The sequence below is a fragment of the Myxocyprinus asiaticus genome, chromosome 39 (genome assembly GCF_019703515.2).
Source record: "Myxocyprinus asiaticus isolate MX2 ecotype Aquarium Trade chromosome 39, UBuf_Myxa_2, whole genome shotgun sequence".
NCBI lineage: Eukaryota > Metazoa > Chordata > Actinopteri > Cypriniformes > Catostomidae > Myxocyprinus > Myxocyprinus asiaticus.
In genome coordinates, this window is record NC_059382.1 from 20,508,977 (window position 1) to 20,530,789 (window position 21,813).

At 37.0% G+C, this 21,813-nt stretch overlaps 2 protein-coding genes across 2 annotated transcripts; both read left to right on the top strand.

Annotated features, from left to right (window-relative positions):
• Positions 1-3,448: 3,448 nt before the first annotated feature.
• On the top strand, positions 3,449-10,601 carry il4i1 (interleukin 4 induced 1). Its single transcript, XM_051678782.1, has 9 exons — positions 3,449-3,453; positions 3,907-3,959; positions 4,882-5,102; positions 5,863-5,975; positions 6,460-6,661; positions 6,927-6,995; positions 7,094-7,230; positions 7,354-8,152; positions 10,587-10,601. The coding sequence occupies exons 1-8, from the start codon at positions 3,449-3,451 to the stop codon at positions 8,120-8,122; spliced, it is 1,569 nt and encodes a 522-aa protein (XP_051534742.1). The 3' UTR covers positions 8,123-8,152; positions 10,587-10,601.
• Positions 10,602-17,208: 6,607 nt separating this feature from the next.
• LOC127429759 (succinate dehydrogenase [ubiquinone] cytochrome b small subunit B, mitochondrial-like) lies at positions 17,209-21,315 on the top strand. The gene is made up of 4 exons (XM_051678916.1): positions 17,209-17,375; positions 18,122-18,232; positions 18,860-19,007; positions 19,718-21,315. Exons 1-4 carry the CDS (start codon positions 17,231-17,233, stop codon positions 19,881-19,883), a joined length of 570 nt encoding a protein of 189 aa, XP_051534876.1. The 5' UTR covers positions 17,209-17,230; the 3' UTR covers positions 19,884-21,315.
• The last annotated feature ends 498 nt before the right edge of the window (positions 21,316-21,813 follow it).

Below are 21,813 nucleotides of genomic sequence, written 5' to 3' on the forward strand. Positions count from 1 at the left end.
AAGTGTTTAAAAAGTATGAAAGAATGGGTTTGGAGGAACATTGTATTATGTATATATGTATATATGTCTGTATAAATGTATAGGCCATGTGTCATGAGGAAATTAAGCAGTTAAATCAAATGCTAAATTTTGTTAAGTTTGATTCAGATAATTGATTTGTTAGGGTGAAGTTAAATTTATAAATGTTACATAGCCATTTTGCTCTTATTTTTTTCTTTATATTTTCTTTGTTTTTTTCTTGTGAGTTGTGAATAGGACTGTAAATGGAAATATTTAAAGAGAGAATATAAAACTAGAAAGGTAAAAAAAGTTGGCATAATAAGGTTTGGCTTCAGGCTATTAATTTTCAGACATTTAAAAAAGATGATGTAGGAAGCATTGAACTGTCATGAATTGTATAAATGCTGAAATAAACAAATAAAAATGAAATAATACAGTATACTGTATTCAAACCATGGTTTACACCAAAAAAACAAAACAAAAAAACAAACAAACAAACAAACAAACAAAAAAACATGGTTGCTTAACTTACTTTTCATAGTTACTACAATATTACTGTTGTAAAAGCTTGGTTTCAGTCACTGGCAAGCGCATGCTCAGACGATGCACAGAGATGAGCTGATGATGAAATTTGATGATGATCAAATTTGCATCACGCATACTGTGTGGGAAGCAATCAGTATCGGACACCCGAAGTAGGCTATAGTTTGGCCTCTAACCCTCCTATGGTCTTCACAAATTAACCCTACCTTTGGTCCTCCCGGTCATTTTTGACCGGAAAGAGCAATAGTGTAACTTTTTTTTTTTTTTAATGATGATGATGGTTATAATGATACCATTTCTTCTTCTCTGAAATAATAACAGTAAAATTATACACGTCTTTTGGGATTTGATGCTATTTTGATCTTATTTACATGTAAATTTCTCAATTGTACCATTAATTTACATATGCAAATAAGCTAATTTATGAAACTTTAGAACAGTAAAAACCTACAATTCTATAAGTTGAAACATGAAGAAAATGTGAGAATGTGTCATATATTGGAGGCATATTGCTGCCATCTGGTGAATAAAATATAAATAACATGACTTGAATAATGTTGTGACAATAATAACCAGTAGATGGCTGCAGTGTTCTATGCAGCCACCTACTGTGTAGTCTAATTGCTTGTTGTAACCTAATTTTATATTTTATCACAAGTTATGTATTTGGATTATATACATTGTCAAACTATTATTTGTCAAAGTTTAGCATTTTAAAATTGATTTGAAGTGTCAGTTTCTGCAGTTAACAGAACTGAACTGCAAAACACTTGTGAAAATTCCATTAGAGTATAAAACAGAAGAATCAGAGTAAACATTTTGCAATTTCAACCACCTCATTTCTGAGTGCTTGTGTTTAGCATTGTGGCTGATTTATTTGTTTTATTTAACAATTACAAAAAATGCTCAAAAAATGTTATAGTCTCACCAGTTCATTTTTGTGTGTGTATAAGTGTGTGTGTGTGTGTGTGTGTGTGAGTGTGTGTTTGTTTTGCACTCTGAATGTGTTATTCTCTCGTGAAGAGTCTCTGCATTTTTATTTGTAGACCGGTCTCGATCTTTAAACATGCACCTCTGATCGTTAAATGAATATGAATAATGTACAGACCTATAAATATATACATCTTTAAATACCCTTATTTTAATGGAAGGTATGCCATAGTTTTATGAATTACGCTTGAATTCCACATAGTTGGCCAATTTTTTATTAATGAATGAGGAAGCTGTTTGAAATGTACGTCTAAATCTTGGTATTTTACCAATGGCCCCATAAATTATAATAATTATTAAATAAAATAATAATAATAACACCAGCAACAACATGCCATGGGGTCTTTTGCCCCAATTCTTACCCCAAGGCATCTTACTCTAAGGGTCTAACCCACCCTTGAACTTCAAATTAAGAACAGTAGTCTTTTCTCCACAAATCTATCACTGTGTGATGGCTTGTTCCCCCATCATTCCTTAATGTGATTAATAGATCACGAGGGCCCATTTATTACACAGAAAATATATCACCTGTTTATCATATTATCGTTTATCACCTGTTTCCACTATTTAAATAACGAGATAAACTCAAGCATCAAAAGTTGGTTCATTATTTATGCACCTTTTATTAAATTCCGTAATTTAGAACTACATTAAGCCTATTTCCCACCTGGAATAAGGAAGAGATTTGATCTCTGCCAGATGTTCATCATATCTTATCTAATAGCATTGCAACAGGCCTGGCTCCAGCTCTAAGATGTAAGGTGGGCCATAGGACCCTCTGGGTGGGCCGAACAGTTGGAGGGGTGGGTGTAGGTGTAGTTCTCAAGGTGGGCCAAGTTCATGATTGGGTGGGCCAGGCCCACCCAGGCCCCCCTGTGGAGCCGGGCCTGAATTGCAATGTGTTTTTTTCTTTTCTGTACCAGCAGCTTGTGCCAATAAGAGTCTTTTATCAATAGGAATGGCCTACGATTAACACAAGATATATTAACCTTTATTAAACCAAGACTTTATAGAAAATTCGACTGGGCGGATATGAATCAGCAAATAGCTTTGTCTCTCAAGTCTCAATAACAACGGTTCGTGTCTAGGAATTGACATGATCAACTGCAAATAAGCAGCAATAATTTCGATTCACTTTTATTTCCAATTCCAATTATTATTATTATTATTATTAAACAATTTGCGTCCAGCGATTTCCCTTTTTATTCCAGCGTTTTAATATCATTTATTCCGACATCGGAATTCTGATTATACCACGAACACTAAAATTATTGTTCACAATCAAGCATTTATAAAATAGAATGGCTTCAGATGGCTTTCATTGCACTCTTTGTGGGACGTGCTGGTCATCAGCATGTCACTTGCAGACTGGATTTGACATGTTCACATGCTCCAGCCTTTGCTCCTAATCCTGTGACATTATTCCTTATAAGGAAAGAGGCCATTTGGATAGAAATCACAGACCGTGAGCAGTCTTTTGATCTTACTCAAGAGACAGAAGAATTGGGTTAATAGGAATAAAATGATTGTGACCAAGAGTAAAGAAGCTGTCTGTATCATGTTGACCAATTAAAGAGATAAACATGTGATTTGGCTACTTTTGCCTACAGCAATCATAATGTCCAACCTCGGAAAGTTTGTGGCTTTAATGCATCACCTTCATTCTTTCGATTTCTACGAGTAGCTATAAAACGGGACTACACCCTATAGGCCTAGACGAACAGTCAGATTGGTAAAAGCAAGACATAAGTGATTCAACTTTTTATTTGCATGCGATTTTGATGGTTCCATAAAAAGAAGAAACAAGCAAATCTTTGCCAACTTGATGAGCAACTTTACAACACAAAAGCTGAATGGCTTAGCCAATAGGATAAATTCATAAATGAGTGATTAGAAATGATTGATTCTGGCGGAAATGAGGTATGTTAATGAATACTAAAGCGCACTAATCTAATTTGTTCAGTGAGGTTGAATCTTGAGTCTGTGTGGGAAAATATTTCATGCACAATAAAGGAGCCCACACATGATTCATTAGTCTGAGAGAGAATTAGACATATTTATAGCTAGAATAGCCTGTCCAGTAAGTTCATCCGTCTTCTTCGTCTCTTCAATCATTCCACTTTAAGAATTACTCCGTAAACTCAAATATAGCGGCTAAGAAAATAATTGGACCACTTTCTCCATTATGAAGGTGAGTAACCAATGGTCAAATTATTATAGTAGATGTGAGTGTCTTTTTAACTTTGTGAAAGTTATTTAGTCTGTAATTTATATAGTGATATATCAGCTCATCCCAAAAATGTGTTTTTGTTGCACAGCTGGAAAAACTTTAACATCTTCTCCATAAACCCAAGTGTCTCTGTTTTTCCTTAGATTTCATTTTCCACAGTGCGCAAGAGAAAATGTGCGAGACACTCCGGCTTTTGGTGCGCTCCCTTCAAAATGTTAAACTTGACCATGTGTAAATACTGTGAGTATTCAAGTGACATGTCCGTTGGTTTATTAAATTGTTTGTTTGTTTGTCTGAATCAGTTGCGGGGGCATAAATGCTAATTTGTGACACCAAAAAAAGAGGTGTGCAGCTTTCCCATTCATAAAAAGACCAGCAAAAGAAAGTAAACCGAAACCACGTCACATGAGGAGAAATGTACCTGTATTGAGTAAATGGGAAAATAACATCTTTCTTTGGACAACACAACTTTCGATATCTATTCGATATTTTTAACTTTGTTATAGAAATCTTGGCAGCACTTAAGAAGCATCCTTTGCTGCTGTTCAGCTTTCTATTTCCCCTTTTGCAAACAAAGCTCTTTTTTTTTCTTCTTTCATTTTTTTTTTTTTTATTATAAGACTTTGTACAATTTATGTGGAGTTATATGTTGGTAGATTTTAAATAATTTAGCCTAATGTGTCAGACCATGTGATGATGAAGTTTTAAACCGTAAACCTTTAGTAGTACACTAAACAAAAATTCTAAACTTACAGACCATTACAGTAGCGCCATCTTTGATTTGTAACGGGAATGAAAACGAGGCTGCGAGGGATTACCATGTCTTCAATGACAACCACGGTATAAAGCTGAATAAAGCTCCCTCTGTTTTTTTTATTTATTTATTTTTTATTTTTTTTATCTACTGAGTGATAGTTTTTCAATGTTTTGTCCAAAAACACTTTAAACTGCAAAAAAATTGATGAGACTGTAGGCTACATCTATCCCTCACAGCCTCCTTCCCGTAAAAAAACAAACAAACATGGCGCAGCTGTGAATAAGGTCAAAATCTCTCTGTCCTGTCCAGAAAACCCTTGTGATTTATTGTACTGTTTTACATTGTAATTCTTTGTCTGCAGTATCTGCAATGATGGTCCTGATCTTGTTTCTCACGTACCAAGTCAATGGAAATTCAGACGATCCCCTTTTCAAATGTTTACAAGACTCTGATTATGATGACCTTCTGAGGATAGTGGAGCAGGGTCTCCCTCCAACGAAGGCTCCTCAGCATGTCATAATTGTTGGTGGAGGTGCTGCTGGACTTACTGCAGCTAAGTTTCTGGAGGATGCAGGGCACAAGGTCTCAGAATCATCTGTATTCACCATGTTTAATCTTGTTGCAATTCTTAGCTAGCACAAGTTCATTGTCTATGGCATACATTTTAGTCCATATAGATGAACTATGCAGACACCAAATTAAATGGTCCAAAGGAAATAAAGATAAACAGTAGGGGCTCTATAAACATAAAAATGGTGAATGTGGAGAGACTGAAAAGTACTGTCTCTCAGTCAAGTTGCAAGAGATGTGCAAAAACATATGAGATGTGTTTTTTTTCCTTCCACATACTACCATAAGATTAGTATTTTTGTCCCTGACATTCCCCTATCAACTTCCACTGAAGATGCAAGACATAGATATTTGTGAATTTCTTTATTTCTGTCATGAGGTTGTGACCATTCATAAGAACTTGTACTTTCATCTAGATCCAAAATGACAACTCCACACTTTACAACACGGGTTTTGTCAGCTCAATATACACTAGAGGAAGAAATACTTTTTCTTTTTTTTTGTGTGTGATAGAAATGTAATCAAGGTTACATACATAACCATGTTGTAAAAACTGAAATATTGCTGTATATGGGATTCTTTTGGATGGAAAAGCACTGCATGATTATGTTTATTTTATGTCTGTTGTGTCATCGAATCACTTATCTAAAGTACTAACTAGTCAGTATAATTGGTCAATATAGCCCTTTAAATTCTTTTCAGATAAAGCGTTGTTCTGTAGATTGTCAGTTTTGTTGTTCTGTTGCTCATTCTTTTTTCTTTGCTGTTCTAGGTGACAATTATTGAGGCCAGTAAACGTATAGGTGGAAGAATTTACACATATAGGGATCAGAAAGAGGGCTGGTATGCAGAACTCGGAGCCATGAGGATCCCAAGTTTTCACAAGTAAGATAATGTCAAAATCTCAAATCTCCCTAGACCTTATTCACATCATGACACTTCTGAGGGTAACAGTACAATAATAATCAGTGTTACACTGTAATGCAGCTGGCGTAGAGTGAGGATCCAAGTTCAGATATTTATTCAAAGGGTAATGCAACAGATTGCAGGTATGGGTCAAAAGGCAAATAACTGGCAATCCAAAATGTTTAACAGACAATATAAATCTAAAAACCAGTGTGCAAGGACAAAATCAGAACCCGGAGTGCTAGGAATAGTCACAGCTATGCAGTTTACAACAGCCAAGACTTTACAAGGAGGATAATGGTAACCAAATACAATGATTTGATGATGGTTTCAGATGAGCATGAGGAAACCAATGATCTCTAGTGGTTACAAGGTGGAGCTGAAGACATTTGTATGATATTTGTAAATTGCTTGGAACTATGAAGTTGATTAACCTGTTTTAATGGTCTCATATTCTTCAAAGGATTCTCTTAACAGTTGCAAAACAGTTGGGCCTGAAGCTCGGGACATTTGTGCAGGAAGACAACAATACTTACTATTTTATAAATGGTATGCGTCACAAAACCGACACCGTAATGCAGAACCCAGATGTTCTGAACTACCCTTTGAATGAATGGGAGAAGGGGAAAAGTGCCAGTCAGCTTTTTAATATGGCATTGGGCAAGGTGCGTTAAAAAAAAGACTTTCAGCTCATTTAAAAACATGTCTACCTGTCCAGCGAATTTATTTGGATATTTTGGTTAAATGAGTGGGACTGAGTCAGAACACGGTATTATTGAAAAAAAAAAACACTGATTCTTTTATATATATATATATATATATATATATATATATATATATATATATATATATATATAGTTCAATAATCAGAATTTATTCCTATTTTCAGTTGATAATTTCATTCTTTTTTCTGTTATGGGTCTTTATTAGTTAAAAGATGATCTGCAGAAAATGGGCTGTAAGAAAATGCTGGAGACATATGATTCATACTCTGTTAAGGTAATATCTGTAATATGTCGTCAGATTTACTTTTTTATTTACAGTTAACTTTTAATGTCCAATTATAATAATTAATCATTAAATCTGGTCTGCTACAGGAATATTTAGTGAATGTGGGAAATTTGAGTGGAGGAGCTTTGCGAATGATTGGAGATATTCTAAACGAGAACAGCTTCTACTACACAGCCCTCACTGAAATGCTTTACATTCAGTCTGATATAAGCAACAACGAAATGTAAGATATTATGGTCACTACCCCAAACTAGTTGCTTCTACATGTCATGTAAAATAAACATTATGCTATAAACCTTTATTACAGCTGAGTGCACAAATGATGTCAAACTTTACACTTTTTCAGGTATTATGAATTTAAGGGTGGCTTTGATTCATTTCCGAACGCATTCTACACTTCACTAAATGCTACAATCCTTGAGAAGTCAAAAGTCCAGGCCATCCATCAAATGGAGAACAATGTGACAGTTTCGTACCAAGACTGGCGTAACCCCTCCACTCTGACCAACATTACTGCTGATTATGTCTTAGTGACAGCCACGGCCAAAGCAACGCTCTTCATTGATTTTAACCCCCCTTTATCATCCAAAAAGATGGAGGCGCTGCGTTCACTGCACTATGCTAGCTCAACAAAAGTGGTGTTAATTTTCAGCAAAAAGTTCTGGGAGGATGATGATGGCATTAAGGGTGGGAAGAGCATTACAGATCTGCCGTCACGGTTCATTCACTACCCCAGCCATAGCTTCCCTGGGACATCAGGGGGGGCTGTGTTAGCATCTTACACCTCCTCGGATGATGCTGCACTTCTCCAGACTCTATTGGATGATGAATTGAAGGCTCTGGTATTGAATGACCTAGTGAAGATCCATGGCGAACACATTCGCCATCTCTGCACCGGAGGCATTGTGAAAAAGTGGGGACTGGATTCTTATAGCCATGGGGCCTTTGCCATCTCCACTCCATTTCAGATGAGTGACTATGACAAGCCTCTAGTCCAGCATGAGAAGAGGATTTACTTTGCTGGAGAGCATACAGCTAGACCCCATGCTTGGATTGAGACAGCCATGAAATCTGCTCTACGAGCTGCAAAGGATATAAATAACAATGTAAAGTAGGAAACAAAAGAATACAAGTTAAACATGATGGTATGTCTTTCAATAATGCTTCTATAATTAGAATACAGTCAAGGATAGTCACATATTTATTTATTTCCTTGCAATATTAACATCCAATGAGTAATCATATACTGCATCATAGACAGACATACTACAGTATATGACGTAAACAGTTTTTGTTAAATTAAACTTCATTACTAAATCTGTTTGTAGATCACTGGTATACTGTAAGAGTATATAACATTAGATTTTAGTGACCTTCTAAGCTTTTAGAGAGCGAATCATGACGCTCAGTACTCCAATGTAACCTTAAAGGGATAGTTCACCCCAAAATGAAAATTCTCTCATGATTTACTGACCCTCATGCCATCCCAGATGTGTATGACTTTCTTTCTTCTGCAGAACAATAGAAAAATATTTCAACTCTGTAGGTCTTCACAATGCAAGTGAATGGGTGCCAAAATTTTGAAGCTCCAAAATCCATATAAAGGGAGCATAAAAGTAATCCATATAACTCCAGTGGTTAAATCCATGTGTTCAGACACGATATGATAGGTGTGGGTGAGAAATATATCAATATTTAAAGCTACACTATGTAACTTGTTTTTGTTAAAAAATAACAAAATGTTAATGAGAGAGTGCAACAAAAATCCATCTTCCAAACCATGTCTTTGATTTATATTTTAGAGCTGTCATGTTGGATTTTGCGGGAAATTGCATACATATGTCATTCGCTCAAGCGTGTCATGTCATATCCGTACACAGAGAAAATAACCTCCGGCTACTGTAGCGTATGTATGGTGTGGGAGTAGCATGAAGCTGAAAGTGTGTTGTCACAACGAACGAGAAAAATTGACCATGGATCATTCAAAACGGCAAACATCCAGGGAATCACTGGTTGTAAAAACAAAGAAACCCTGAACAGAGCAGAGTCTACAAGCAAAAAGAGAAGACAGAGTCTGTAATAAAATCTGAATCAACATCGGCTTGGCTTTTCAGAGGTGGCGAAAACACAGAGATCTGAAAGGATTTAAAAGCGACCCAGAGATAGCTTTTTTCTTTCTCAACAGATATTTTATTGATATGGTTTATAGTTTGATATGGTTTATGATTCGTCTGTGTGTGTGTAATAAAATACAATAATAATACTGTAATCGATGCAGATCTTTTCACTTGCTAGCACATGTGTATTTTTCTTTATAACGCAATCATTTATATAAAAAAATCCTTTAGTCTTAGGCTAGCCAAGGACATGTGAGTCTTGAAATGATGTTGACCACTGGTTGGTAACAATGACAATCTATAAATGAGTTACTATCGTGGTCTATTTGGCCAGAATATCCTGCAGTTATAAAAACTTTACAGTGTTTGACCTTATCAGACTAGCAATCATTGTGTCTAATGTGAACAAACGTTGCCTAACTTTAGTAACATCATTTATTTCAAAACATCAGTGTTTCCAATTAGTCAAAACAACAGCATAAGATATGGCACTTACCTGCTCAGATGCTTTCAGTTATCCATCTTTTCCTTTCTTTCGTTATTTATTTGTCCATTCGCTCTGATAAGATGTCCTGTATTCATGTGTACACCGGTGCCTTGACCCACATTCATCCACACAGAGAAGCAGAGCCGAAGCACAACTCACGTCATTACCAAAACAATGTCCTTCCGCAAGACACATGCAGTTTTATTTTTTAAATGCTAGAGGGCCAAAAGTTACATAGTGTAGCTTTAAGTCATTTTTATTATCATAAATTCTACTCCCTGCCCAATAGGGGGCAATATGCATGAAGACTCAAAGAATGTGAATCACCAAAAACAGAAAAAGGAGAAAGTCAAAGTGAAGGAAAAATTACTAAAATATTGATCTGTTTCTCGCCCACACCAATCATATCGGTTCAGAATATATGGATTTAACCACCAGTCATCTAGAGTACTTTTATGTTGCCCTTACGTGGATTTTGGCACCCATTCACTTGCATTGTATAGACCAAAAAATCTTAAATTGTGTTCAGCAGATGATAGAAAGTCATACACATCTGGGATGGCATGAGGGTGAGTAAATGATGAGAGAATTTTCATTTTTGGGTGAACTATTCCTTTAACCATTATCAGAATTACCAGAATTCTGTTACTAACTGTCAATATATATCATGCAACAATGCTCCCAAACTACACAAAGCCAAGTTTGTGCAGACTCAACCTTTATTTAGAACATTTTTACTGTATAAAATAAGAATGCTATTACCGTATTGAACATACTGTAAACAGTATTGGTATAGATTTCTTTATGTTTATTGTAAAAATATTAATTTAGTTCCTTAATGTATTGGTGTAGTGCTTATGTGATTTATTTTGTACATTTACAAGTTGAGTGAATATATAAACGTCATTAATGTGTTTCAGAGATTACTAAAATGCTGTTTTTGTAAAAACAAATGTATTGTCTTCTTATATACAGTATATGTAATGCGGGGTGCCGAGGTGTTTGCGTTCAAAGGACAGAACTCTCCAGGGCTGCAAATATAGCAACTGTATGATCTATGAGAAAATCAGCACAGAAACTCTCTTGCAAAGATACCATCTCACATCCAACTGAGCAAGAATTTCCTCATTGTTGTCTATCGACATCTGTTCTCTCTCCTACTCCCTCCTCATGTCAAAATCACCTTAAAACACACTTAAATCTTATAGGTAACAAATGCCTAATTATATGTATGACTATTCATTTATCATATCATTGAAAAGGTCATTGAAAAGTGTGACTGGTACGAAGGTCTCATTACCTTAACTGTAAAATACATGATAACACAGTTTTGAGAATTTAGAGGAATTCTGACCAATTCTGGGGGCGTGCCTACCTCCTATATGCAGATAAGGTGTGACCCCAGGACTTCCAAACCTATTCAACCCCTATTCATCTTATTGTCATTCCATTTGGTTGTGGTCTGGGTATTTAAGGAAATCTAGCACATTGTTCATTGGAAATCTTCTGTAGCCAGAGATCCCCATAGTTTCAAACTACGTACTTTGCTGAAGTAAGGTATGAATCTGTTACCTTTAAGATTAATCTTTGAGAATTAGATGTTGTGTATTGTTTATTTCTGAATTGATTAATTATGTAATTGCCTTGATACATATTTACCTGACTAATAAATTGTTAAACTTGATTCTATTCTGACTTATTCTGAAATTATTGGCTTTAGTAGATTACATTAAATTCTTGTTACTGCAAATCTGTGATAAGTTTGATTACATACTAAGATGCGGTTTTTGATGGCGCATGAAGCACATCAACCGGGATCTTAGCTTTTTGATTAACATTTGGCTTTAGTTAAGTGTTATGGACTGTAAAGGCTTAAATAAAGTACTATTTGGGACAACGTAATGTTGATCGAACAGTCTAAATAGTATTAGTCATGACCCCTGTTTAATGCTAATATTATTCTAGTTAAGTGTAAAGAGAAACTATAGAACTAAACAAAACTACTATTTGGATAATGGTATGTTGGTCGGCCTTATCCAAATAGTATTAGTCGTTTACCTCTGTCTAGAGATAATATTACATTAATTAAGTGTATACAGATCTATAGAAACTAAGCAAAACTACTATTAAAAAAAAAACTAGATAAGCTGCGGTAGTAACCATTCTTTAACTCGTGCACGCGTCCGACACAAGACACGAGGTCCTAAGCGACAGAATTCCAACGAGTGCAATTTAAAAGTATAGAATTGACTAGAATAATCAAGTATCCAAATCTAGATAAGATGTCAATTAATGATCAATAATAAGAAGAATCTCATTCTAAATTTGAGGTCTTATATAATTGGAGTCAGATTAAATTATTAATGGAGTCAGATTTGGTCTTATCTAACTCAAATAGTTATGATGCTACAGCCACACGAGCACGAAATAGATGAACGTGCAGATACCTTCACCACTTCACTGGATTCTGCCGTTGGGCCAGCGGGGTGGCATTTTTTACATACATACATATATATAATAATCTTATTTAAAGGTGCGCTCAGTAATTTTTTCCCCCATTAAAAAAAGTTTTACTCCTAAAGAAATTAATTGTAATTTTGAAACATTCAGTATGTATAAAATCATGACTGCTCACATGAGATGAGGACTCTAGTCATATCAGTAACCTTATAAAAGCTGTTTTATTCTACATGGGGCAGGGGGCCCTCATGGGGGCTGCCATTTTAGAATCACATAACCAGCTGAAAACGACTCGCTTAATCTCAGTAACCGTCTTGTTATTGGCCACTTTCACTCTTGGATTAAACTAATCATGGCTGACTGTGAATAGTGAATTTCTACAATGGCATCTGTAACTAAAAACTCTTGATTTTTAATGATGCTACATCCACACCACTAGGTGTCACTGTAAGTCCAAGAAGACACAAGCAAAAAGTTACTGAGTGCACATTTCCTGAGTGTCCGAAATCGCTCACTCATTCATTTATACTTATATAGTGCATGGATGTTGAGTGCATTATATCAGCAAGGAGTTAATGAAATAAATTGCGAAATTTGGACGCTGACGTTCGCTGATGGTGAAACGTAGATTTGCGAAGAAACGAAGGTGGGGTGAGAACCAGAGGGGCGTAAGTGACATTTTACCAACTTTACAGGAGGGCCAATACAAAAAATTACCATAGTTTGATCTGATTTCGTGTACTGATTTCAATCTTTTATAATAAAAATATGTACACACATGGATGACAGTATACTTATTGAACACTATTTTAACATTTATTCAGATTTATTATTATTTAAAAAAAAAAAAAAATTTTAAATAATAAAAAAACATTCACATGCGCCTTTTTGGCACCAATGTTTCATTCCATTTCGTATATAAAAACATGGGTGTATCTGGTGACAATATGAACAAAGCATTACATAAATGAGTTTAAAAGAAATAACAAGCTATTGTGATAAAATAAAATATCACATAAAACCTTACATCAAATTAGTTAATTGAATGTGATTAATTGTACTAAAATAGTAATCCCAGCCACTTAACAATTTGGCCAAATGGGCGATTGAAAAGCCTTTACAGATGCCTTTGTAATAATTTAAAAATATGATATCAAATACCATTAACTGAATGGTACTGAAGTAATGAATTGCATAACTAATTATTATTAACAACTAATTAATAACATTTTGCCATTTACCAACTCAAAGTAGGCTCCAGAACAGTGAGCATTTGAAATAGGTTACTGAATATTGAGGACATGACAACATAACAAAAACAATGTGTGTCATAAAGAACATTTCAGATGGATTTGTATATGAGATAGTAGCCTACTCTGACTGGCTGACTTGTAAAGCCTGGTAGAAGTCCACAAAAGACTGCAGGATACTGCCATTTGTGCACAGTGTAAGTAAGTCTTTCTTTTTCACAGCAGTGATCCCAGATGGATATCTGTATATAACTTTTTAGGTTCCATTCCATGATAACCTCTGGTCTCCAGTTTTCTAACTTCAATCATTTTAAATGCTTGGTCAGACAGTTCATATTTGAACTGAATACCTTTTGGATCCTTTTTTGTGTAGTGCAGCCACTTGATTTTCTATCAACAAACTGTTTCTCCCCCTGCATCTTTGGTTTTGTTTTGGACCATGTGTGATGAAAAGGACTTGAAATCCAGAAAGTCACTGTGACTAAGCTCAATCACCTTGAATGGCATGGTCTTCCTCGCCATCCTTACAAGAGTGTAGTACCCATCTGGACTGTACACAGGCACATTCTTTCTGGCTGTCTCAATAGCTGCATGGACACTGTCGCATTCCATATGGCTGTGTCCAGACTCCATGAATTTGTGGTCAATAATGGAAATTGGCAATTTTTTTACTGCATGGAGGCACATGGCACTAAAACCAACATTTCTGTTCTGACCTCCACATGTGTCAGAATACAGCACCACATGCTCAGTGTCTGAAAGAGAGGACAGATACTTGAACATGCATGTGCTGATCTCTGACGAGCCACAGCCCCCTTCACCTTCATGCCACATGTAGCAGTTTGCCCCTTTGCTGCCTAATTCATAGACTGTCAGGTTGTAGGTGCTCAACTTCCTTGAGTAATAGAGACTGCTCACATTACTCCATGGAGTGGTCAGCACTTGTTCAAGATCAAAAGTGACTGCTTTGAATGAGGACTGTTCTTGTGCACATCTCTTATCATGTTCTTTATGTTCTCGGGCCTGTGTCATTCTGTTTTGGTGGGCATTGTATTGTTCTTCATTTATTTGTTTGTCAGTGGCATTTAAATGCTTGTACCACTCACAGTACTTGCATGCATCTTTTGTGGGTTGGTGAAAGCCTAAATTGAACACTGTATTGAATATATGCCTGTAGAAACTGAGATTCTCAGGATTCAGTTTCCATTCATTGTTGCATTTCTGTACATAGAGGTCATACATCTTAGTTACATTAAGATTTTCCTCAAGGTACTGCTTTGCTGTGTCTTTCTTGCAGTAGTATGATTCAACTGTGGGGAAAGACTTAATGTGTGGATATTTTCATTTTCTCCATCATCATCCAGCTCTTTGTCATGAAATAAGCTTAATATTACATCTTCAGCAGTTAAAAACTGTTTTCTTCTCATGGTTGACCTAGCTGGCTTACATGTGGCATTGGCCATTTTGACTCATGTGCTATCCACAGGCTTTACCCACAATACATTTCTCAGTGCCAAAAGGGCATAAGTGCAGTTACGCCCTTTTGGCACCATCTGACTTAGTATGTTCAGTGTTAAGTCTTTTGGTTTCTAATGAATAACTCCAAAATGATTAAGAATTAACTTGTGTCCTTTTGGCAGTAGAAAGAGCTCATCAAGAGCTTTCATTTGATATATATAAATATCTCCATCTCACCCAAAATGTCAGTTACGCCCCTCTGGTCAACTGCATCGTAAGGGTTCATACATTACTGGAAGCTTTTCAACATTGTGTACGCTGCGGCCATCTGGTGGTCAAAGCGATGAATAACACCTAAGAAACTGCTGTGTCTCTTTACAGATGCTGGTTTCACTTCTGGTTCTGCAACTGATTTTTAACTGATAACTAAAAGTCATTTGTTGAAGTGATTAAGTCGTTTGGTTGTATTGGAACTAATATAAGTCAAATAAATAAAACAAATTTATTAAAAGAAAATCTGCAATCCATCTATTTAACCATGCCTCAGTCCTTCTCCTTCGTCTGTTATTTCATAGACTCATATAGGCTTCATATATGAATTATAATATAAAACAAAACATTATAATGAATTAGAGTAAGGAAGACCACCCTGGGGTTGCTTGAACCAGATACTGAAGCAGTCACGTGGTTTTCAGGCGTCGAATTTCGTAGATCATGCTTTTGGTAAAAAAAATAAAAAAATAAAATAAAAAACAAATTAATAAAGCTCTGATACAGCGTTTCAATGAAAAATGTGGTTGTTGTTTTTTGGGTGGTCAATGTAACATAATTTAAGAAAAGGGCAGGGGATATAATTAGTGGATATTAGGCTTTCTATTACTCAGTTTCTGCTTATGAATGTGATATTTCCCATAAATCATAAAGATATTATGATTGTAGTATTATGGTCAGCGTTTGAACCGACAGATGAACGAGAAGTGAGTGCTCCGCTGAGTGAGGAGAGTGAGTCCTCCGCTGCGTGAGGAGAGTGAGTCCTCCGCTGAGTGAGGAGAGTGAGTCCTCCGCTGCGTGAGGAGAGTGAGTCCTCCGCTGCGTGAGGAGAGTGAGTCCTCCGCTGAGTGAGGAGAGTGAGTCCTCCGCTGAGTGAGGAGAGTGAGTCCTCCGCTGCGTGAGGAGAGTGAGTCCTCCGCTGCGTGAGGAGAGTGAGTCCTCCGCTGAGTGAGGAGAGTGAGTCCTCCGCTGCGTGAGGAGAGTGAGTCCTCCGCTGAGTGAGGAGAGTGAGTCCTCCGCTGAGTGAGGAGAGTGAGTCCTCCGCTGCGTGAGGAGAGTGAGTCCTCCGCTGCGTGAGGAGAGTGAGTCCTCCGCTGAGTGAGGAGAGTGAGTCCTCCGCTGCGTGAGGAGAGTGAGTCCTCCGCTGCGTGAGGAGAGTGAGTCCTCCGCTGAGTGAGGAGAGTGAGTCCTCCGCTGAGTGAGGAGAGTGAGTCCTCCGCTGCGTGAGGAGAGTGAGTCCTCCGCTGCGTGAGGAGAGTGAGTCCTCCGCTGAGTGAGGAGAGTGAGTCCTCCGCTGCGTGAGGAGAGTGAGTCCTCCGCTGAGTGAGGAGAGTGAGTCCTCCGCTGAGTGAGGAGAGTGAGTCCTCCGCTGCGTGAGGAGAGTGAGTCCTCCGCTGCGTGAGGAGAGTGAGTCCTCCGCTGAGTGAGGAGAGTGAGTCCTCCGCTGCGTGAGGAGAGTGAGTCCTCCGCTGAGTGAGGAGAGTGAGTCCTCCGCTGCGTGAGGAGAGTGAGTCCTCCGCTGAGTGAGGAGAGTGAGTCCTCCGCTGAGTGAGGAGAGTGAGTCCTCCGCTGCGTGAGGAGAGTGAGTCCTCCGCTGAGTGAGGAGAGTGAGTCCTCCGCTGAGTGAGGAGAGTGAGTCCTCCGCTGAGGGAGGAGAGTGAGTCCTCCGCTGAGTGAGGAGAGTGAGTCCTCCGCTGCGTGAGGAGAGTGAGTCCTCCGCTGTGTGAGGAGAGTGAGTCCTCCGCTGAGGGAGGAGAGTGAGTCCTCCGCTGAGTGAGGAGAGTGAGTCCTCCGCTGCTGAGGAGAGTGAGTCCTCCGCTGAGTGAGGAGAGTGAGTCCTCCGCTGAGTGAGGAGAGTGAGTCAATAGCTGCTCTCAATAGCTGAGTGTCTTCCCTCGGGAAGTCATTAGTCTTATTTTTGAACCATTTCGCACGCCATACTCTGGAGGCTATTTCCAGTCATGCTCCTATCTACTTGATAGGGGGAACACCGAAATCTCAAAAAACAGTTGGTCAAGATTAGGATCAAAGAACATTTTTCAAATCAGCAATAAAATCTGACAATACTGGAATTATAAATTGTGATTCTTTGTATAGCTAATGCTCATGCGCGGTAGCGAGTTGATTGATGTCTGTATCTAAAAGGTGATTGGCTCTTTCAACTTTCTCCCATTCATTTGAATGGAAGTGACACATTCTCTGCTAAATAATCTCGCAAGCAGCAGCATTAAAGGACATCCGGGTGCTTCTAGTGACCTTGGTTTGTTTGTGAGAATCATGGCGGCACTTGTCAGGATAAGTTCAGTTTGCCACAGAGGTGTCAGGCGTAAGTATCTGTGCTTCATGGTTTTTTGTTATTGCTGCTTATCACCATATCCTGTTTCTCATCTGTTTAGCTGTGTTTTATGTTCCTTCAAGTCGTAAATAATAAGAAGCACTGTTACGTTTCATGTAAATCTCAGTAAGCGTACTTGAACTTCATAGCTAGCATGCTAACTTAACCCTGCAAAACATTTTTTCAAGCTGGTCGTAACTTTTAGTTTCCAAAATGAATTTTTAAATGCTAGAGAATTTCGAAATTATTCAAATTAATTAGATTAACGCTTTAGCAATCTACAGCTGAGGGCACTCATGTGAAGACAATAAGGAATTATTGTGTCAGATATTGTGTTAGATTTACAAAAATGATCTTTTTTTGTTTGTTTGTTTGTTTTTGAGAATGCCTGTAATGTCCCTGTACACATGTTCAGGACGGTAATTTACCCAGCTCACCCTATTATTTCAGTTACACAGGCTGTAAATCAAAGGGTGTCAGTTAGATTCTTACCTCGTTTCCATTTGTGTTGGGCTTTTTTAATACTTAAGTCAAAGCATTGTTTTGCATTATGACTGGCCTTACTTTAAAAGTATAAAATCATAGTTTATGACTTTTACAGGTCTTGCATCACATCATGATATAGCCAGATAGCTGATTTTGTACACTTGGAATGAGAATTCTGAATGAAAGTTGTATGAAATGCAAAATGATTCTTGTATTTTTTGTAATTAGTTTTTTCTTGTCTATCTCCCCAGCTCTATTATTTCGCTCTACCTCCCTTATCAGACCTTTGGCTGTACAGAAGAAGGATCATGATTGTTCATACTTAGTCTCAGCAAAGATACATGGAACACCCTCCAACTACGGTTTGTGTTTTATTTTGTATATCTTTTTTTTTTTTTTGCTCTGCCATGCAATGAAGCTGATATCCCATCAGGTGCTTTAAACTCTACCCTGGTCTAAAGGTCTGTAATTGCATCCCATTTTATTAGCCTAATAGTCAACAACATTGTCTGACTGTGCTAGTTTTAGATTGATTACTTTAAGACATCACTATTGTGTTGTTGGTATTGAAAATATTGTTAATACAGAGCTACAAAGTAAACATAGCAGAGTGACAGGTTAATAGCACCGGTTAGTGGGTCACCGAGGCTTTATTCCAGATCCTTAAAATAAGGATTTTGGACTTGTTTTCTTCCCCTCGTTGTGGGTACAGGATGATTGAACTGTCACTTAATAACAGATAATAAGCAGATAATGTAAACAGATATTTTAAAAACAGAAAAAGATGGAAATCTTCTTCTGTGACTAAGAATAGAACTCCAGTGATATAAACTTAAAGTGAAATAACTTCAGCCTGTGATATAAAAGTGTTTATGGGTTTAGAGAAATATGCCATTTAAAATATACTTTATAGTGATATTGTATATGATAATGTGGTAGAACAAAATGTTGATATGTTCTTGATGGATGGGGCCCCCCTTTTATAACAGCTTCTGGGACCAAAGTTGCTTCCTTGCACTGGACAGGAGAGCGTGTCCTGAGCGTAATTCTTCTGGGCATGATGCCTGTTGCGTATTATTTCCCAGGCCCTGCCGTTGACTACTCCTTAGCAGCTGCACTTACTCTACATGGACACTGGTAAGAGAATTTTTGGTATTTTATGATTACTACTGCTAGACAGAAGTAAAATATTGAAACTTTTGAAATTAGAATATTTTGTCCTATTAATTGCTTCATTGTCAGTAAGAGGGCTTTGGGAGTTATGCAAAAGCTGTATGGGGAAAATCCAGATAAATGTTTAATTAGTTGTTATTATTTAGTAGTGCCAAAGGCATACACATCTCACTTTAACTTTTTAAAGTGAGTTTTTGTGAGTGAGTGATTGGTCAGATTTAACAGGGCAAAATTAAATTGTCTACTTTGGTCAGCAAAGCCAAGACATGGGTGGCTTTAATACACTTAATAATACCTTAATGATTTAACCTTCCTTTAAAAATGAGCATTTAGAACCACACTGCTTATTATAGCAGAGCCATTAGTCATCTCAGGGTTAACATAATGCATCCATACGCACATGTACAGCATTGTTCTTTTTATTTATGTCTGTCAGATATACATGTGGTAAAATACTAACTGTAACAAACAGGCTTAATGTTTGAACCTAAATGTGCAGGAGAAGTTTTGCAGAATTAGGTCAGTATCATTGAATCAGGGCACACAGATGTCACCAATTCACCCATACTTTGCATTCACTGAAGATTTATGAAGCTTCTAATCATGAAAATGACAGGACACTGATTTAAAAAAAAAAACCTAAAGGCTAAGGTATACTGTCCTGTGTCTTTCAGGGGGATTGGCCAGGTTTTGACAGACTATGTCCACGGAGACTTTAAAGTCAAGGTAGCGAATGCCAGCCTCTTCATTCTGTCGACTGTCACCTTCGCTGGCCTTTGCTACTTCAACTACCATGATGTGGGGATTTGTAAAGCTGTGGCCCTCTTGTGGAGTAAATGACTGGACTGAGATGTGGGCTGGGGGGATGGTTTGAGATAAGCTTTCGTCATCCATTCAATTGTACACATTCGTTATATTGTATGTAAATTCTATAAATATATAATTTTTGACAAAATATCATGTTCGCATTCGCAAGTGTTTTTTATTATAAATGCTGTCAGTTTGAAAATCTCTGCATGTTGTTCAGTCTCTTGTATGGCAAATCAGTGTTTAATATGCATCCATCTGAAGAAATTGGTGAAGAGGTTGCCACTATCACAACAGTAATACTACAAAATTGCAAAAAGACACCTTTACGAGGAACAAAAAAAGAAATGGGGAAAAATAAGGTATAGTATGTTTTGGCCGTATATTTTGGCAGCCAGCATCTGATGACTCAAAATTGTAAAATCATAATTGATGCTGTTCATGTGGGCATGCAGTGTCAATATGATATATGCAGAATTAAGGTTAAATCTTTGAATGACTCATTTTGTAAACAACACAATTTTGATCATGATCATGTTATGTTTGTGCTTTGGTTCAAAGATATTCAAATGTTAAATTGATGTTAGGCACCCATTTTAGCTGCCGTTGTTGAAACCTTGACAAATAAGCATGGGTAAATATATCACAGGTTTGAACTTTTCACCCTCATATACGTCTTCCAAGACTGACCTTTTCAAGAATTAACACATTGATAGTATTTCCATTTCATATCTCAACTTAGCAAGCCTGTGTTTCTGCACAATTCAATCATATTTCATTGGGAATTTGTATATGTGCTGTGTATTAACCACAGTTTAATTCCTATATTTTAAATTGCTTTAATATATTTAAAAAAGGTGTGCGACACTGAAAATTGTAAACAGTCAGCTCATGTGGGTAGTGATGACAAGTCCAAACTGTAAAATCTTTTAAATAGTTTTGAATGTGTTTTTCTGGCTGATGAAGGTTTTAATGGAACTCTAAAAGAAAATAAAAAAATTAATTTGGAGAGGCTTGTAATCTTAATGCTCAGACATGATTAAGTCTAGCTGCACTTATGTGTCGTTTAAATTCCTATAGGGGTTTGTGGTATAAATCTGTCTTAATAGGTTTTTATTTAGATGAAAGCTTTACGTAAAATTGTGCACCTTAATCCATTTAAGAATAAAGCCAGATTTATGGATTGTTTGGTTTCTTTGGAGTGCAAAATAATTTTTCATTGCATTGTGAATCACAAAATTCAAGATTCAAAACCTTAAATGAGCCAGTTTTAAAATGAAACTGATTGGATACACAGTGTCATTTTTTTAGGGTCTCTGTTATCTGTGCTGCTGATGGTGGACAAGAAGCACAACATATTTCATGGGATTCCTAAATTTTTTAATCTTTCAAATAAATGTTTAAATAAATGAATATGTTCATGAAAACTAATTAACACTTGAATAAAATGGGATACTTTTCACCATTATTAGTTAATTGAATAGAATTGTTATTTGGTTGTTATAAAGATTTAGTATATTATTTAAAGTAGTCCATATTGATTTGGCCTTGTTCAGACTGCCACTAAAAATTCGAGTTTTTGCATATCCAGATTGTATCCAGATGAGTTTTTGATAGTCTGGACAGCAAAAAACCACATGAAGTCTGATTTTTCCGAATCTGATTCAATCCACATCGGGAGGTGGTTTCAAATGCGATTGAAAACTGATTTTTTCAGATGCGTCTCAGTCCGGACGCTCTGGCTGCTCAAATCGGAATTCAAATGGTCTTTTGCGTCACTCTTAACGCGACACACAACGATGACGTCAAAAATCGGTAACTGCAGCACGGAACATCACAATATTTACCAGTCTCCATCGCCGAGTTTTTCTTGTGTGATGGAGGAGTTCTGCACTGCGACTGGACAGGGTGCTTATTTGGAGAGCAAGATGATGCACCTCCATTTTTCCCGCATCTGTTTTGA

Excerpts from the sequence above, each read along its gene's own strand:
- il4i1 (XM_051678782.1), top strand. Across the intron at positions 3,960-4,881 it reads GCGAGACACTCCGGCTTTTG|TATCTGCAATGATGGTCCTG; the intron begins GTGCGCTCCCTT and ends CTTTGTCTGCAG. Across the intron at positions 6,996-7,093 it reads ATGATTCATACTCTGTTAAG|GAATATTTAGTGAATGTGGG; the intron begins GTAATATCTGTA and ends GGTCTGCTACAG.
- LOC127429759 (XM_051678916.1), top strand. The coding sequence starts at position 17,231 with ATGGAAGTGACACATTCTCTGCTAAATAATCTCGCAAGCAGCAGCATT. Across the intron at positions 17,376-18,121 it reads TTGCCACAGAGGTGTCAGGC|CTCTATTATTTCGCTCTACC; the intron begins GTAAGTATCTGT and ends CTATCTCCCCAG. Across the intron at positions 19,008-19,717 it reads CTTACTCTACATGGACACTG|GGGGATTGGCCAGGTTTTGA; the intron begins GTAAGAGAATTT and ends TGTGTCTTTCAG.